This window comes from Astatotilapia calliptera, chromosome 5 (assembly GCF_964374335.1).
Source record: "Astatotilapia calliptera chromosome 5, fAstCal68.1, whole genome shotgun sequence".
Lineage (NCBI taxonomy): Eukaryota > Metazoa > Chordata > Actinopteri > Cichliformes > Cichlidae > Astatotilapia > Astatotilapia calliptera.
The window spans coordinates 14393052-14411250 of record NC_137426.1 but is presented as its reverse complement, the minus strand read 5'-3'; the positions used below and the strand labels follow the sequence as shown (position 1 = coordinate 14411250).

Sequence of the window (18199 nt, the reverse complement as noted above, 5' to 3'; positions counted from 1 at the left end):
AGGGCCTCACAATCTTTTTTTTTTAAACTGTAAAATCAGTGTAGCATTTCCAAACATGCAGTTAAGAGTATGTACAATCATATATATAGTTGAAAGGCAAATCATTTCTGGATGTTCATGATGCAAAAACAATAAATCTCTGCTCAGTTTAACACTTCAGCGCTTCCTCCTTGGTATTGTTCATAACCAATGTCAAATTAGATGTAACATTTATTTCATTCATTTTTTGTGATTATTGGGTGTTTCATTTTGAATAAGTATATCTAGAGATGCAGTGGTTAGTAATTTTACTTCACAGGAAGACAGTCGTAGGTTTTAATCTTGAGGTCTGTGGACTCCAGTGTAGTTTGCATGCTCCCCCATTTCTGCATGGGTTCTCTCCAGGTACCCCAGCTATTCTATTCACTTTTTTTCACACACCACCAAATCACAACAACATCATCATCTCAAGGCAATTTTCATTGCAAGGTTAAGAGCCTACAGCAATAAAGAGAAAGCCCAAATAATCAGACCAGACCATATTTCTCTGGTAACCTAAACGGCCTATTAAAGACCTGCTGCAGTATCTTCAAAACCCAATAGGGGGGCCACAGATTGGATTTGTCCCTGTAAGTCCCTACAGAGTGAAGAATTAGTGTTGTACCACAGAAAGGATTAATAGTGACACCAATAGTTTTTCTTCTTGCTCTCTTAAGTTTCACTTCCTCTTTTTTCACCCGATTGAGCTGTGGCAGTCACAGTGAAGCACAACGAAAAGTCTTCATCTCCGCTCCCCATCAGCTTATCGCTCCGCTGCAGCAGGAAACACTTTATTACCTGCAAATGGTGAGATGATTTTTACAGATACTAAAAAGCTAGCCAGACAAAACTGTACAGACTTGTACAGAAGTGTTGGGTTTCCTCACATTTCTTGCTGAATGGTTGTTCATGTTGGATTCAATGGTGTCAATTATCTTTCACTTTTTAAGTGTAGTTAAATGTTTTAGAGTTCTTGTCTTTTACAGATTTCTTTTTAAAGACTCAAATGTACTTATCCTAAACATTTTCCTGTATTTTTTGTATTTTAATTTATTATTTTTGTAAGGATTCAATACAATCTTTAAAAAGTTATATCTTCAGTTTGTAGCTTGTCACTCCACTTAGATGGAAATTCTTCTGAAAGCTTTATTTTATTTTATTTTTATGTTTTGGTTTATTTGTTTTTTTATATGAGGGTCTATTTTTTTGAAAGGTAACTCATATCTGTGTGATCAGGCCCTCCAGTGGCTGAGCTGCAGTACTGCAGTGTTGCTGTTTCTGGTTCACATCACCCCAGCTGACATGCAGTCCTGCAATGGGGGAATCCCTGGGATTCCTGGGATACCAGGCACTCATGGGCCCAACGGCAATGATGGTGCTAAAGGAGAGAAGGGAGACCCCGGTGAGCGCAGACTGCACATGAAGAGAATAAATACTCAATATTAACTGTACACTATATGGAGTGCAGGTTTTCGTTCCTATTACTAAAACATCTATTTAGTCAGAGGACTTCTTCATTAACAGATTTAAAAACACTTCATTGGTGCATTTGCCAAGCTGGCCAAAAGATAACTGATTATCTTGTACTTCAGTTTCAATTTCCACTGATATTTTTATGCTGTGTAATAACTGTTTATTTGCATGAGCAGGTGAGGCAGATCATACCATCAGGGGTCAGAAAGGAGAACCTGGTCCAAATGGTCCTCCAGGGCGACCTGGACTGAAAGGGGACCCAGGCAAACCAGGCAGTAGGGGGTTACCAGGTCTACGCGGGCCGAAGGGAAGCCCCTTTGGCCAACAACAATCCTATTTCTCCTTGAAATCTACGACATCATCAGTAGTAGATACTCCCATCATCTTCAATGGGTCAGTGTGCTGAAAGTTTTGAATCTTCAGAATGAAAAAAGAGTGATATTTTATTTCAGAATTGCTAGGTAAATATAGAAACTACCCAAAGCTAGTGGTAAGGAAACAAAAAGGGAAAAACTGTTTGATTGGATGACAGATAAAGTGACCACTGAGCACCTGATTAACTTAGTTATTCTATTTAAAAAACACTGACTAAAATAGCGGCATATAGTAAAGTCTCCACACATAACAAGTTTTAGATTTTTGTTTAAAAACATGAACAGTAAGTAACAGATTCATCAACACTGTGTAATCTTAGTTGAACCATAGACTGTATATGAAAGATGGCAATAGCTTCCAGGTCTGAAAAATGCAGCCACTGCTTAAACTTGCATTCTTTCTACTGGCCAACAGGGGGTGACTGGTCCAAAAAATCTGATTAATAGAAAAACGACACTCAGCTCCTTCGATTTATGACCTCATTAAACATCATCCTGAGGTGGTTATTGTTTCAAATAGTGTTTTTTAAACTTTTTCAACCCAACAAGATGTTACTCTATTAAAATGTGGTTTTAATTAGAGTAATACACACTGGAGGGGGAGCCGAACCCGAATATGGTATTCGGAAAGGCACAAATAACGTGTTTTTTACAAATATTTATTTTGAACAAATATTTAAAAAAAATATTTGTGTTCGGGAATAAGACAAACTTTATTATATTAAATTATATTATTATCTATTAAAAACCTGAGTTTCCTTATGAGACCGCAGAACATGACTAGATGAGTGAGTGACATGTGAAAGAGGTGACTGACACGCACTGCTCCACACAGCAACAGAAAAGGCTCGAAAAAAGAGTGAACTGCTTCACAATGTTTGCTGAATTGATATTTTTGTACCTGAACTGGGTTCCAGTTTATAACTTTTGCGAAGATCGGGAGATTATGCCATTGCGCTGCATCATTGACGTCTGCAGTTGGGTGCTCTGGTGTTCCTTTGTCTTTACATAGCTCTGTTAGCTCAGTAATTTAGACAATAGGCTGTTGACAGAGTAACGTTAACGTTCGGTTAAAAAGGTTAAAACAAGGTTAAAACAATGCTTGTGTAGTTGTCACTCATTAACTTAGCTGAAACTCCCCACATGGATTTGGGGAACCGAATAGAAGAATGTTGCTGCTGCTGAGCCATCTGGCAATGACGTTCAATGACGTTCCTTGTTACATGTTCATTGCTGGATTTATGGGAAAACATCAACTAATATTGCATATCCATAATTATTATAATGGATATAATTAAAGAATACTTACACTATAATGTTTGTTAAAAGTGCAACGCAAAAAAACTGGATTTTTACCCATTTTTAAAAAATATTACTCGAATACAAATACAAATACTTTTCCCTCCTCAACAAATACAAGTACAGATACAAATACCGGCTGCTTTGCACATCTCTAATACACACATTGCTATGAATAAAAAATAACCACAGCTCTTTGTTTTGTAAGAACTAGCACAACTCAAAACTTAAAAAAACAGAAAAACAAACTATCGTTGTTGATCTGTAAATCTCCCACAGACCAATTTTGGCTGAAGAGAATGAACCGTTTCGAGGAGAAAGACTGACAAATGATACAACGTACATCTGCACCAACAGAGGCATATATTTCTTCAGTTACCACATCTCAGGAAAGTATAAGGTGAGTATGAATAATTTATTCTTGTAAAACTACTCTGTATTTTCTGTTTCTGCCAAGTTCGTGTTTGTCCTTCTCCTTTTTAGTGTTCCAATATTGTATAGATTAAACTGCTGTCATGTTTCCTACTCAACTTTCAAGCTCAGTACTTACAACTTAAAGTATGAATATTAAAAGTCTCATAATAATTCCACCTGATAGTAAAAGGGAACAGTATCCACAATGAGAACATTGATATCAAAGTTTTTATATATATATTTAAATATCTCTTGAATTCTTACTTGAAATTAAATATTTCTACATTAACAAAAAAATACTTCATTCTGGATTTTGATTCCAAATTGGGAAATATTCAGAAAACTATAAATTAATATGCATTATCAGGGAGGGGAAACTACAACAACTCCAGTGATCACATTTCATACATTTTGATAGGTTTGATTGTTTGATTGTAAAAATCATTATTAGCAATGATTGTTAAACCTTTTGGAAAAAGCCTGTAAAAAAATGATTTTTTTTTCTCCATTACTTTATTTCTGCCAGTCTTTAAGCCAATCCTTGTCTTTTATATTTTTGTATTTCCTCATTATGTTGGAAAATAAATGTAAAATACACAAATCTTTTAGAATATAAAGTTGCGATGATTTCCATGATTTCTATTATTTACAATTTTGTTTGTTTTTGTATTATTTAGATTCTTACAAAAACAACTTTTGTAAAGTTTATGTAAAATGCAGTCACACCTCTTGAAATAATTCTTATATAAGGAATGCTTGTTTACAATCTTATAATAAATAAAATTCTGTGTGTGACTTGTGATCCTCTAGGTGTGCCTGAAGTTGGAGAAAAATGGTGTAAGTGACATGGAATTGTGTGACCAGTATAATGGGTTTCTGGTCGTCTCTGGCACGGCAGTTCTGGAGCTGGAAGTTGGCGACGTGGTCTCACTGAAGACAGTCAAGACAAACACCATCCTGACAGGCCAGGCCAGCGCCAGCACCATATTCACTGGCTTCCAGATCTTCCCAACCTCCTAAATCTGCAGTCTCCACAGTTTAATAAATTACAAACCTTCTGGGACAGTTAAAGGAACTAAATGATGTTTGTGTCTTCTTTTTTTTTTTTTTGTGTCTTGTGTGTTTGTGTTTGTGTCTTCTTTAACAGAGCAAAGACTACCCACATTTGTAAAGGTTAGCTCTGTGTTGCAGAATTCATCCCATTACACTAACCACAAATCATGTTTTACTCATGCATGCATTACGGAAACACAGTAAACAATTCCCCAGTTTTACTTCACTGTGTCTGTAGTGTTTTGTTAAAGGTCCAGTGTTTACTGCTTCCACATTAACTGATATGGAAATATTACAATAATGTGTTTTAAGCTTCTTTAGTTCTTTTGTTTAATTATAAGTTTAAGTCTATGAACACATTTAATTTTAAGCTCTTCTTTCACATGCCCTCAAAGTTTAACTTTCTTTACTCATAAAATTACTAAATGTTACTTTCATGATATTTTACTATTATCAGATATTTTACAGGTTTACATGACTAGCAAATTCTTCCCTCTTGTGGTCAAATGTAAACACTCAAATGCAAATGTTTTTCATGTCCGCTGTGACACATCTTAAAACAGAATGAATTTTGTTAAATGTATCAGAATCAAAATCAGAACACTTTATTAATCCTTAAGGAAATTATATGGTTACAGTGGCTTCAAGACAATAAGAACAGTAACGCACTGAACTAAATTGAATAATACAATATATTACAATTATACAAAATATAAGAAATAGCTCTAATATATACAAATTACTAAATTATACATATCCAGAACATCACAGAGATTTAATATGTATGATTTACATTTTACTCTGAGCTGTAAAACTTGTCATTTGTTATTCTCACTGTAGAGGATGTGCACAGGATGTAACTATTGCAATGTGTACTGTGCATTAGATTAAGGACTTGTACAGGGAGATGGCCACAAGCAGGAATGATTAACTGTGTCGTTCAGTGGTGCGTTTGGGTAATCTCAGTCTCTCACTGAACATGTTCCTGTGACTGGCCAACACGTCATGGAGTGGGTGGGAGGTATTGTGCAGCATTGTCCTTATCTTGGATAACATCCGCCTCTCCTACCTTAAGGTGCAGTGGTATTTTTTAACTCAGTCCAGTTTATTATCAATGTAAACTTAAAGGTATGTATGGTCCTCCACAATGTCCGTATCGACCCCCTGGATTGAAACAGGGGTCACAGGTTTCCTGGTCCTCCTAAAGTCCACAATCAGTTCTTTGGTCTTTGTCATATTGAGCTGCACCACATGACAAAAGAGAACCACAGCCTGGTACTTTGTCTCATCACCGTCACTGATGCATCCAACCACCACAGAATCATCAGAAAACATGAAGATGGCTGGTCTCTGTGCGGTGGCTTAAGTCTGAGGTGTAGAGGGGAAAGAGGTTGCTGATTACCATGTGAATGGGTGGATGACTGGATGTGTAAAGCACTTTGGGGTCCTTAGGGACTGGTAAAGCGCTATACAAATACAGGCCCTTTTTGTCAGACACACAATGCTGAAGACGCATATCTTGGTCTTCCTGTCAGAGAGGCATCTACCTGCATCACTATCAGCTTATCACTATGGAAGGTCGGCCTGATGGTATTGAATGCACTGGAAAAGTCAAAAAACATGACTCTTACTGTGCTCGCCGACTGGTCCAGATGGGCATAGACACGATTGAGCAGGTAGATGATGGCGTTCTCAGCTCGAGGTCGGGCTGGTAGGCAACCTGAATGCACACCATAAAACTAAATCCAGGTTCTTATTTCAATTTTTATATACCATTATAAAACTTTGGCTAAACCTTTTGGCTCTACAAATAGCTAATATCCACAGTGTACTTACTACTAGTCATTGTCTTGAACAACAATTTGAACAACACAATTTTAAAATTAGCTCCACTGACTCGTTCTTATAAGGTTGTTTATTACTCTCAAATTTCTCTCTTTCTGGGCTGGTGATGGGGACATGGAAACTTATTTTAAAATAGTGGTAAGTATTATACAGTGGGGCAAAAAAGTATTTAGTCAGCCACCGATTGTGCAAGTTCCCCCACTTAAAATGATGACAGAGGTCAGTAATTTGCACCAGAGGTACACTTCAACTGTGAGAGACAGAATGTGAAAAAAAAAAATCCATGAATTCACATGGTAGGATTTGTAAAGAATTTATTCGTAAATCAGGGTGGAAAATAAGTATTTGATCACCTCAAACAAGGAAAATCTCTGGCTCTCACAGACCTGTAACGTCCCCTGTAAGACGCTTTTCTGTCCCCCACTCGTTACCTGTATGAATGGCACCTGTTTGAACTCATCATCTGTATAAAAGACACCTGTCCACAGCCTCAAACAGTCAGACTCCAAACTCCGCCATGGCCAAGACCAAAGAGCTTTCGAAGGACACCAGGAAAAGTATTGTAGACCTGCACCAGACTGGGAAGAGTGAATCTACAATAGGCAAGCAGCTTGGTGTGAAAAAATCAACTGTGGGAGCAATCATCAGAAAATGGAAGACATACAAGACCACTGATAATCTCCCTCGATCTGGGGCTCCACGCAAGATCTCATCCCGTGGGGTCAAAATGATCATGAGAACGGTGAGCAAAGATCCCAGAACCACACGGGGGGACCTGGTGAATGACCTGCAGAGAGCTGGGACCAAAGTAACAAAGGTCACCATCAGTAACACACTACAACGGCAGGGAATCAAATCCCGCAGTGCCAGACGTGTTCCGCTGCTGAAGCCAGTGCATGTCCAGGCCCGTCTGAAGTTTGCCAGAGAGCACATGGATGATACAGCAGAGGATTGGGAGAATGTCATGTGGTCAGATGAAACCAAAGTAGAACTTTTTGGTATAAACTCAACTCGTCGTGTTTGGAGGAAGAAGAATACTGAGTTGCATCCCAAGAACACCATACCTACTGTGAAGCATGGGGGTGGAAACATCATGCTATGGGGCTGTTTTTCTGCCAAGGGGACAGGACGACTGATCCGTGTTAAGGACAGAATGAATGGGGCCATGTATCGTGAGATTTTGAGCCAAAACCTCCTTCCATCAGTGAGAACTTTGAAGATGGAACGAGGCTGGGTCTTCCAACATGACAACTTGCACAATCGGTGGCTGACTAAATACTTTTTTGCCCCACTGTATAATAATAAGTGACAGTAAACGATGAACAGTAAATTGTTGCTGATTGAATCTGGGTAAGTGTTTGTTGACAAGTTATCTCTCAAGGTTAGCTGCTTGATATTAATTACAGTGATATGACTCGTGACATAAGGCTCTGGCCATTGACTACATATAAGATGGAGCTTTTGTGGCATTAGTCAAGCTTCAAGGTGGATCCCTCTGTGAAACTGAGGGATGCTGTACTTTTAGTACGTCGCCAACTTCAGGCCCCTCTTCTGTGGAACCAGCTTCCAGTTTGGATTCAGGAGACAAAATCCTGCTCCTCACATACAAGGTCTTAAATAATCAGGCCTCATCTTATCTTAATGACCTTGTAGTACCATATCACCCTATTAGAGCACTTCGCTCTCGCTCTGCAGGCCTACTTGTTGTTCCTAGAGTATTTAAAAGTAGAATGGGAGGGAGAGCCTTCAGTTTTCAGGCCCCTTTTCTGTGGAACCAGCTTCCAGTTTGGATTCAGGAGACAGACACTATTTCTACTTTTAAGATTAGGCTTAAATCTTTCCTTTATGCTAAAACATATAGTTAGGGCTGGACCAGGTGACCCTGAATATTTCCTTAGTTATGCTGCAATAGACGTAGGCTGCCGGGGGATTCCCATGATGCATTGAGTTTTTCCTTTCCAGTCACCTTTCTCACTCACTATGTATTAACAGACCTCTCTGCATTGAATCATATCTGTTATTAACCTCTGTCTCTCTTCCACAGCATGTCTTTATCCTGTCTTCCTTCTCTCACCCCAACCGGTCGCAGCAGATGGCCGCCCCTCCCTGAGCCTGGTTCTGCCGGAGGTTTCTTCCTGTTAAAAGGGAGTTTTTCCTTCCCACTGTCGCCAAAGTGCTTGCTCATAGGGGGTCATATGATTGTTGGGTTTTTCTCTGTATCTATGAAGCGCCTTGAGGCGACTTTTGTTGTGATTTGGCGCTATATAAATAAAATTGAATTGAATTGAATTAAAATGAAAACGTGAGTACCAGCTCTCATGGGCATCATAATTACAACTAATGATAAACAAAACAACGATAGTGAATTCAGTGAGACCTAAAACTAGAAATTGAGACCATAAACGCATCAGAAATGTGTTTACTGAGATCATAAATCAGCTGAGCCGCAGCATCATTCCCTCATGGACGTCTAAACGCTCAGGCTTCCTTTGGCAGCCCAATAAGTCGCCTCCTCCTGGCCATGAGTAAGAAAGCAGGTCACAGTGGGTCGATTTTTTAGACACCATCCATCTTTTATCTGTGAAAAAAATATTTCCCCCCTCCTCGATTTCATTATTTGTTTGTTTGTTTGTTTAACTTTGTGTTGAACATTTGGGGGGGGGGGGGGGGGGGGGGGTAATACCTGAAATTAGTAAATAAAATCAACAGTCTATTTATGCAAGATTGGTTGGATGTTAATATGGGGGGGGGGGGGGGGGGGGGGGGTCATAACCCCCCTAACCCCCCTGTAAATTACGCCCCTATCGCCCCCCCCCCCCATGAGTGAAATCATAATTTCAAAACTGCATTTTGTAGATTCTGTATAGAGTCTACTTCCTCCACAAAACAACTGGTGAAAGTGGTTTTGTGAAATTGATTTAATGCACTTGTGACAGGAGTTGCAGGATTACAACATTCACTGTAAGATCAAACAATGTACGTGATTAATTAACATAAATAAACAGCTGACCTTATGAAACACAAACGCCTCAGTTACAAAACACTCAGAGAAGGACCTTTAGCTTGAAATTATACTGATCTATTATTCTTTTTTCTTCTGTCATATATGCTCTTACATAATTATAATGAAGGAACTGACCTCCCAGCCCATTGTTCCTTCAGTGGTGCTAGTTTCTGTCATTATGCAAATGTACTGTTTATAAGATTGGGGAAACCTGCAGTCAGCTGAAACTAAAGAAGTCACTTGGATGAGTGACAAAACGTTTCTCCCACTGAAAACGCTACGTCCAGATGAACAGAATCAACTTTTGGAGATGCTCTTACATTAATTGTGGCCAGACTGCTCTAAATGCCTGCTTGGTGTCAGGCAGTCTTCTTTATAATTTTGGCTCAGCATGAGCCATAACAGATAGGATCCACTAATGTGGTCAGTTCATCTTAAGCTCCACTCACATTCTGTTTATAGGCAGCAGCAAATCAGAGGAAAGTTTCCTTTAAGATGAAGGAGCTGGACAACTAGTTTCAAACAGATGATAAACTGAGGAGCTGCACCAAACCCCAATAAAAATTAAAGAAGGGTTATGTTGTACTGTGAGTCATGCACTATTTTTACAGTCCAAGAGCAACTATGGAGCACGAAATGAGCAGAAAATATAGTCTTTAAATAATTATGTTTAATTAGGAATCAATACTAGCCTGTGCTGTGTAACATTTCCTCTGGTGGCTCATTGGAATACACCTAGTACTCAGGTTTCAGGTGTATAAAGGTCAGTTGCTTCTTCCGGACTCTTTCCAGGCAAGATACTCATTAAATATCCAACACTTGGTATCAGGTTATTAGACACTTAACCCTACAGCCATGTGCATTGTAAACAGACAGCATTACAGGAAGTACTGGATTTCAGGATGGATTGATGGGCTGCATGTGTACTTTTTATTCCCATCACCATATTCCTGACAGGACATTTTATCTCATGATAAATATGACCACTTACAGGTGTACTCATGTATCAAAGCTTTGTTTTGTCTTTTGTTTGATAGGAAGTCATAATCTAAGTAGTTCAACACGTACCTTCGAAAACTTCTAAAACAAACAGAAAAAAAATACAATTTTTTTTTTAAGTAAATGAGTTTATAATACCAGGAAATCCCCAAATCACATTAGCCTAGGGTTATAGTTGGACATCTGTTGGCACGATTGCCTTTGAAGTGCTCTTTACCCTCATTAAAGAGCAGCCTCTGGTATGGGGTAACAGAACCTCAGCCTAGGGTATCGGTGGCTGCTGGGCGGCTGAATACCCCGTTCTTTGCATAGAAGGTGTTCTTCACCAAGGATGACCTGGCACTGGATGGAGTTCTATAATCTAGCGTGTAGTCACCTGTGGATAAAGGAAGATTACAATAATCTGAAGAATTACAAATTTGAGCGGAAAGCATCTACAGATCTACAAATCTGTGGTGGCAGACAGGAACTGAGCACATTCACAGTAAAACCTGTCTGAGTTAATCACAGTCATGGTGTGAATGTTGTTCAGTTAAACTAAGTCTGACACTGGCCCAGTGACCTCCACAGGCTGGACCCAGTGATGCACTGAATAATATTTAGTTAATAAAAACTCAACAATTTCTATTACTACAACTGGAAGAAATTGACCTAATAACAAAAATCTGAAAAATATGATTTTGTATGAGTAGAAGCTGATAAGGTAAGCTAGCAAAAAATGTGCAGAAAGGATTGTCAGGCAGGACCATGTGTTTTTCTTTATTTTCATCATACATATATACTGTTTCAGTGGTGGATGTTCATATTAATCACGGCCAGAGTTTCAAATAATCTGTTCAGCACATGCACATGTAATCTCCCGGCATCAAAACCTCAGCTTTCAGACTGCTCTGAATACTCTAATTTACTTTTTTCCTCTCCTATTGGATCTATATGATGTTTGCGAGAAAGGTGGGACATGCCTGATATGAGGCACATACCTCTGACTGTGATCAGACTGAAAAAAAAACAGCTTGCATTGTGTAACCTTTAAGATATTTAAATTCCAAATAGTGACTATAGTTTAATCAGTCACTGTTACAAGATCTCCTGGTATTAAAACACAGGATTACTACCGATGTTATAGTACATTTAGTACCTAATGGTGATTTTTGATTCAACAAGTTTATCTTTCTAAAGTTTATGCATCATTTTACAGTCACCACACCACAGGGGGCAGATTGTGACTCCATCGTACCAAGCCTCCAGCCATAATCCCAGGAGGAGAGCAGGGGAAAGTTAAACTTCTCCTCAGGTTTAATGTGTCCACGTCTGTGCAAGTACAGAGTTCTCCCTTTGCCCTGCAAAAGACATAGATTACATAAAACATCACTTTTACAAAAATGTAGGAATATAGGGATATACTGAATAAAATTACTAAAATGATAAAATGGCAGGGTTTATTTTATTATAGCTAATTATTAGGGGTGCAACGATACACAAAATTCACGGTTCGGTTCGGTTCGATACTTTGGTGTCACGGTTCGATATTTTTTCGATACAAAAAATGTTCATGCTTTTTTTAATTTGTCATTTATTAAAATTATAAATATACATTTTAACCTAAAAGTATAGTTTTTAAATTTAATGTTGCTGAAACAACAAAATAATAAAAAAAATAGATCTATCTGATCGAGGAATCACTCATCTTTGGAAAAGAGAGTTTATTACAGAGAAATGGCTCTTTCCAAAATAAAAGCTATACTATACGCTTCTTCTGGGCTATATTCTCAGCAGCATATTAAACATATCAGGTCCCCATAAGGAGAATCATGTGCTAACGGCTGTCTAAATGACTCGGGTAAAGTTTGCAGCAGCGTGCTTGTTGTTTTTGTCTGCTTCCACTTGTCTTTGCACTAGGATGATGTCGGCGTAAATGTGCAGTCATATTCGTTGTGTTCCCACTAGTGCTGTCAGCGTTAATCTCGTTAAAATGACATTAACGCCATAACGCGGCAAATCTCCGTTAACAAGTTACCGCAGATCGCCCCGTGCGTGGGGCTGGACGGCCAACACGTTAACAAGCTAACTGTGCTAACGCACTAGTTTCCACCAATGTAATTGAGCATTGTGTGGCACATCCGACATACTGTTTTACTTTTGTCCATGACGCGCTTACCATCAGGGTCATACTTCACATGAAAACCAAAATAGTTCCAAACACCAGATCTGAATTCCTCACTGGGAATTTAAGCCCTTGCAAGAATCCCTGGAGTTCAGCCAGCAGCAGGTGGAAACGCTCGCTGCTGAAAATGCCACGCTAAGGGAGTCGGTGAAATGTCTCACAGACAATGTTACCCAGCTAAATAGAGAAAATAAAAAACATAAAAGAGACAGTTATTGATCTACAAGCTCGTGGCATGCGTGATAATCTTGTATTTTCTGGTATTCCAGAAGCCGCTGGAGAAGCCGCGGAGACTACGGTGAAAAGCTTCATCAAAACCCACGTGTGGGGGTGCCTACTGGGGTCAGTGGGGAAGCTGGCCCCAGGGATGGGTCACTTGCCCCTCCCTTCCTTCCCTCCCCATCTCCAGCTGCCTCCCTCTTCCCGCTCCACCACAATCACCCACACATGCAGGGCCTTGGGGTAAAGATGTGTCACCAGGGTGCAGGGGAGGCATCCCCCCTCTGTCCCCTTCTGGCTGCCTGTGCCCCAATTTTATCTCACAATTTAGACATTCACATTACTCACACTCTCATTACACATACATATAGGATCTTGGGGGTGGGCACAATCACGGAGTCCAAATTACCATCAGGGTGTACACCTCACCCCTGGCGTCGTTGCCCACCTCTCAATTTTAAATACACTTAGACATTGAGGGCTAGCAGGAGGGACTATGCGCTTACCTGCTGCTCCTTGGCAGGTAGCTCCATGCCCTCCTGGGTTTTAATTGCACCTTAGAACACACATGCATCAACACTACAATGAGCGGGTGGAGGGAGGTTTGGAGTCTTCTCCCACCCCCATTCTCTGCGGCCTGCTGGAGCGGGAGGGCTAGGTGGAGTTGGCCGTCCGACTGCGGTCTGGAGTGTGGGGCCTCCCTGCTGCTACGGAGTCGGGGTGGTCTGCCTCTCCCCACCGCAGGGAAAAGGGTAACACCACCTGGGTCTGGGTGCAGTTTCCCCCTCCAGGGGCAAGGGTACCTAGACCTGGAGCTTAGAGTACGCTTGGGGAGTGTGATTGTGTGTACAGTGTCTCTTTATGTCTGTCTCCACGTTGGGTGAGTGTTGAGTAATTGCATATGAGAGCATGAGGGTGGGAATGGATGTTTGTATCTGTGTGTGCCTGCATGTCTGTGTCTATATGTCAGGTTGGGTATCAGACGCCACCTCTCTGGGGACATCTCAGGTCCTCCAAGGTATGGAGGCCTATCTCCCCCCACCACTTCCCCTGCCAGTGGCAGACGGCCTCAGACATCAGTGCGTTGGTGGTTCTTTGTGTCCGGGGATGGGCGTCCGGGTACACACCGGCTCACTCCTTGGTGGCTGCTTATGGCCTGGAGCCTGGGGCACGCTCGGGCCACTTCGGGGGTGGGGTGCCCTCAGCCTCTCGGCCTGGGGCTCGGTCACTCTGGCACAGCTGGCTGGCCTACCGTCACTGCAACCCCCCCGGCTTCTGCTCCGTGGCTGCTGAGTGACCCCTCATCTGGGGCTCTCCACAGCTCTTTCTGGGACAGTGGCGCGGCTGCCCCTCTGTTGGTCTTCCTTGGTCTCTTGTGTTCTGAGGGCCTCTGGATGTCTGGAGTTTTGATCTCCTCCATACCTGCTTCATGCCCTGGAGGACGGGGCTGTGGCCCCCCCACACCCTCTAGCACAGAGGTCGGCAACCCTAGGCACGTGTGCCACAGTTGGCACGCAAAGGGTTAACTGATGGCACGACCATAGCTGGACTGGCCATCGGGCATACCAGGCATTTGCTCGGTGGGCCGATGATTTTTTTTGTAACGGTATAAACAATGAAAGGTGGTGGATTGGCCAGATGCTGGCCGCTGTGTAAAAATAACTCAGTTGTTTGGTGGTGGCTTTGGCGGAGCTTCCACAGATTCAGTAAAATTAACAAGTGGAGGCCAGCAGGTGGATGAGGGAGAGGGGAGACCCGAAGAGGAGAGACCCGAGGCAGCCGATGGTCCGAGTGTGAACTGAACTTCAGGTAAGAAGTTATGACCTGCAGTCTATCTGGGTCAGATATAAACCAAGTTTAGGTGGAGTTTATTTTCGTTGTGCTGACTTTTTACAGTCAGTTACAATAACTCATACTGCGTGAGCTAGCATGACAGTTTCTATACAGCTGGGTGGGTGCTATGATGTTACTGATAGTGAACTTTATTTTATTCATAAGGTTAGTTAGTGGAGCTGCCAACCGTCCCGTACAAACGGAATCGTCCCGCATTCAGAGAAATTATTGCGCGTTTCGTGTTGAGCTGAGAAGGGCTAGTTTGTCTAGGATGGAAAAAGACACAAAGGTGGATTTATTCTGTCGTTATGCTGCACAGCTGCCTCTTCTTCTCTCATTATCTCCCCCTCTCTCTCCTGTTGCTACTTTAATCATGAAACTGATCAATGAGCAGCTGATCGGCTTTTCTCTCTTGTTTGTTTATCGCCCACTTTGCGCCAGAAAGAGGAAACTGCCGGTTGTCGCGCTAAACAGCAGCACGTTTAAGCTTTATCAGCTGTTGTTAGAATGTATTTAATATTAATTTCTAGTATCAGTTGATGTTTGCTGGAGCCACAGCTGTAAAAGCTGCTGGTCATGATGTCGGTTTGTATATCTGGTGAGAGGGAAACATGAAGATGAAACCAGGAGATGTCCTTACTGAATCATCAGAGCTGAACAGGTGATGGAGAAACAGGTTTACCTTTTAGGTTACATGAGTGAGTTGAAGGGAAGTTATGAACTGTTTCTGAGAGACAAATAACACCAGGATCCTTTTTTATGTAGCTGACAGCTGGTAACTGTGCAGGGGCGGATCTGGCAAAGTTTTGCCAGGGGGCCAGGTAGGGCATTAACAGGGAAAGGGGGCACAAAGAAATACTTTCTTATTCTCTTTTAAAATGTCGGGCTGCTATTAAATAATTATCTGAAGCTTACAACCAAATTTTTTATCTGACATAAAATGTATGGAAATCATACATATACCAACAAGACTGTACATCACTGTCACAACAACGTTTGTTTTCATTCAAAGGCTTAATGGCTTTAATACCTGGTGGGCCGGTCTTTAGTCAAGCCCGGGCTGTTTTTTTGTCCCAGTCCAGCCCTGGGCACGACACGCAGTGAATTAATCTGAGAAGGTGCATCAAAAAATAAATGGCCGCGCCAGCGGTGCACATCGCAAATCAGCTCGCATAGGCACATTAGTTGTGCCGCTTCTTAATGACGGTATCTTAGCTAATAACCCCAACTACCAGATTCAACTTGTAATTGGCTAAAAATAACTTAGCCTACTGGTAAGAGGGATGTTGTTAGCTTTCCATATTCCGACACTTCAAAAGCTTCAGGAGCTTTCCGCTGAAAGCAAAAGTGATGATATTTATATTTAAATGTTTAAATGTTAATTTTATGAAAGAGAGTTTGACTGTCAAAGTGATTCTTACATGGTGAGAGGAGTCCTGATACAGAGCCTCTCTGGTGTGGGGCGAAACCGGCCTCATTAGAGGAGGCACACTGAGCTGCTGTTCACCTCCCACAGAGCACACAGGAGGAGGAGAAGGGCGACGAGGAAGAAGGTCGCTCTGCTTCTCAGTAGTCCTGGCAACAAGAGGCACAACAGCCCTGATGGAAGATAAACAGAAAGTTAATGTTTATTTTCATGCGTGTGTAATGTCATGGTCGCTGGAATCTGTCATGTTTCTGAGGTTTGGACTCTTGGTTAATATTAAATCAAGTCACGTTTATTTATGTCCCACATTTAAGGCCAACAGACGCTGACCAAAGTGCTGCACAGCAATCATCTACAATGTTGGTTAATATTAGTGTCACATTCATGCCTAGCTACCCCCAGTAGGTTTAGTCTAATTATGTGGGTCTCAGTAACATCAGATAAATCTGCTTTTACCCAGACCATGAAAACAAATGATAGCTGAGCACATGTGGATACTCAAGACAACTAAGGTTTTAAATCTTCACTCTTCCACTTTAAAATAAATGAAGGGGCTCACTGAGGGTCAGCAGGTATCTTTGGCAGCTGTGGCAGCTGTGTGGGCTCTTTGCTGTTGTTCCAGGGATTGTAGCAGGATGGGTAGAGTTTGGCATAGCGGCTCCTCCAGGTTAAACGGGTCAACATCTCCTTCTTGATCTGCTCCCTGTAAGAGTTCTGGCTCTGAGTTGTCAGCAGGTCGCGCATTTCCTGCCCGGAAAGCCAAATTTAGTGTGAGAACAGCTAACACAGACGCACAAGTTGCTTTCGACATTGTTTTTCTGAAAGATTAATAGTTAACACATAGAACTAGAAGAAGCCCTCTCAGATAATGTTTATGCCCTAATTTTGAGTTTTAAAGAGCAGAATCACAATACCAAACATCTGTAAGATGCAAATAAATCACAAATGTCACTGTCTGGACAACTTTTCATACTTACAAATAATTGTGCATTTTAATTTAATTATCTTGTGTCCATTTTTTGATCCTTCTTGAGCTGGAGCTAGCTCTGAAGCTCTGAGTCCCTTTTATTTAAACAGCAGCTCCACAGAAACAACACAACAGCCATCACAAACTGGCCATAAGAACAGTCAATGAAAAAGTCACAACAACATATCCTACCAGAGTTATAAAACGGCAGATTATATTTTTATAGTATAAACAAATGGCAAAAGATAATTGTTAGATATAATATAGTTTACCTTTTGTTCAATGCCGAGCTGTGCAGGATCAGTTTCTCACTGTGGAAATGAGCTGTGGATCAGATAACGCTGGGGAACGCCAGGAAACACGACACTCCCTGTTTTTCAACTCCTACATACCTGTGTGTTTGCAAATAGATACCACTGTGGGCACTAATATCAACTAATAAAATTCCTCACAAGTTTCTGACTGATAATTTTTCTTTAGTCACAAGCTAAATTTTTGGCAAATGTTGAGCAAATGGGAGGCCCTGCCTTTCAAAATAAGTCTCACACATGTGTTTTGGCAATTGAGTTTTTCTGTTAAAAGCTTTTTGTTGTTGGAAATAGGCAAGAATAAAGAAAGACAACAGAAAAAAAAAGAATAAATCATTCCACAATCAATCCAATATAATTTTACTAAAATTATTTCTGTACAATGACTTTAGTATATTAGTCATATTAAAAAATAATCAGGAGGGGAAGTGCCAGATACCATGTGATGCTAATTAAATGCATTTTATTATCAGCAATCACCTTCCCCCAACAGGGCGCAATAGATGGATGCACCTCCGTCAGCCTGGTTCTTCCAAAGGTTTCCTCCTGTCAAAAGAGAGTTTTGTCCTTGCCACAGCAAAATATTAGTAAAGGCTCTCCAAAACTAGAATGAGGAGTTGATTCTGATAACTGAGGAGTGTTTCATTTTGTGCCATTTAAAATGAAATCCAACAAACTCATTTATTCATGGCTGTTAGGAAATCTAGAAAAATCTTGGAAAGGAAGAGAACCATAATGTAGAAACTTATAAAGTGTCTGCTGTCATGCAGTCCTCCACTCATGTTTCAGCCCCATATTCTCTT

The 18199-nt window shown here is 40.9% G+C and overlaps 2 protein-coding genes across 3 annotated transcripts; one reads left to right on the top strand and one right to left on the bottom strand.

The window, feature by feature from the left end:
• Window positions 1-628: 628 nt before the first annotated feature.
• On the top strand, window positions 629-4852 carry c1qb (complement component 1, q subcomponent, B chain). 2 transcript variants are annotated; one of them, XM_080301714.1, is made up of 5 exons: window positions 629-825; window positions 1232-1420; window positions 1668-1884; window positions 3444-3564; window positions 4389-4852. In XM_080301714.1, exons 2-5 carry the CDS (start codon window positions 1321-1323, stop codon window positions 4596-4598), a joined length of 648 nt encoding a protein of 215 aa, XP_080157840.1. In that variant the 5' UTR covers window positions 629-825; window positions 1232-1320; the 3' UTR covers window positions 4599-4852. The 2 variants fall into 2 exon arrangements, with proteins under 2 accessions (XP_080157840.1, XP_026023138.1); XM_026167353.2 differs by having other exon boundaries at window positions 691-825; window positions 1255-1420.
• Window positions 4853-10130: 5278 nt separating this feature from the next.
• On the bottom strand, window positions 10131-17491 carry LOC113022206 (protein SPMIP1). The gene is made up of 5 exons (XM_026167356.2): window positions 17361-17491; window positions 16681-16868; window positions 16117-16294; window positions 11717-11819; window positions 10131-10855 (listed from the first exon to the last, which is right to left on the bottom strand). Exons 2-5 carry the CDS (start codon window positions 16863-16865, stop codon window positions 10737-10739), a joined length of 585 nt encoding a protein of 194 aa, XP_026023141.1. The 5' UTR covers window positions 16866-16868; window positions 17361-17491; the 3' UTR covers window positions 10131-10736.
• Between the last annotated feature and the right edge of the window lie 708 nt (window positions 17492-18199).

What these genes read in the sequence shown, in the direction of transcription:
- c1qb (XM_026167353.2), top strand. An exon ending in ACTCCCATCATCTTCAATGG is followed by an intron (nt 1,885 to 3,443) that starts GTCAGTGTGCTG and finishes AATCTCCCACAG; the next exon opens with ACCAATTTTGGCTGAAGAGA. An exon ending in ACATCTCAGGAAAGTATAAG is followed by an intron (nt 3,565 to 4,388) that starts GTGAGTATGAAT and finishes GTGATCCTCTAG; the next exon opens with GTGTGCCTGAAGTTGGAGAA.
- LOC113022206 (XM_026167356.2), bottom strand. Translation starts at nt 16,865, where the DNA reads ATGCGCGACCTGCTGACAACTCAGAGCCAGAACTCTTACAGGGAGCAG. An exon ending in AAGATACCTGCTGACCCTCA is followed by an intron (nt 16,295 to 16,680) that starts GTGAGCCCCTTC and finishes ATCTTCCATCAG; the next exon opens with GGCTGTTGTGCCTCTTGTTG. An exon ending in GGATTATGGCTGGAGGCTTG is followed by an intron (nt 10,856 to 11,716) that starts GTACGATGGAGT and finishes CTTTATCCACAG; the next exon opens with GTGACTACACGCTAGATTAT.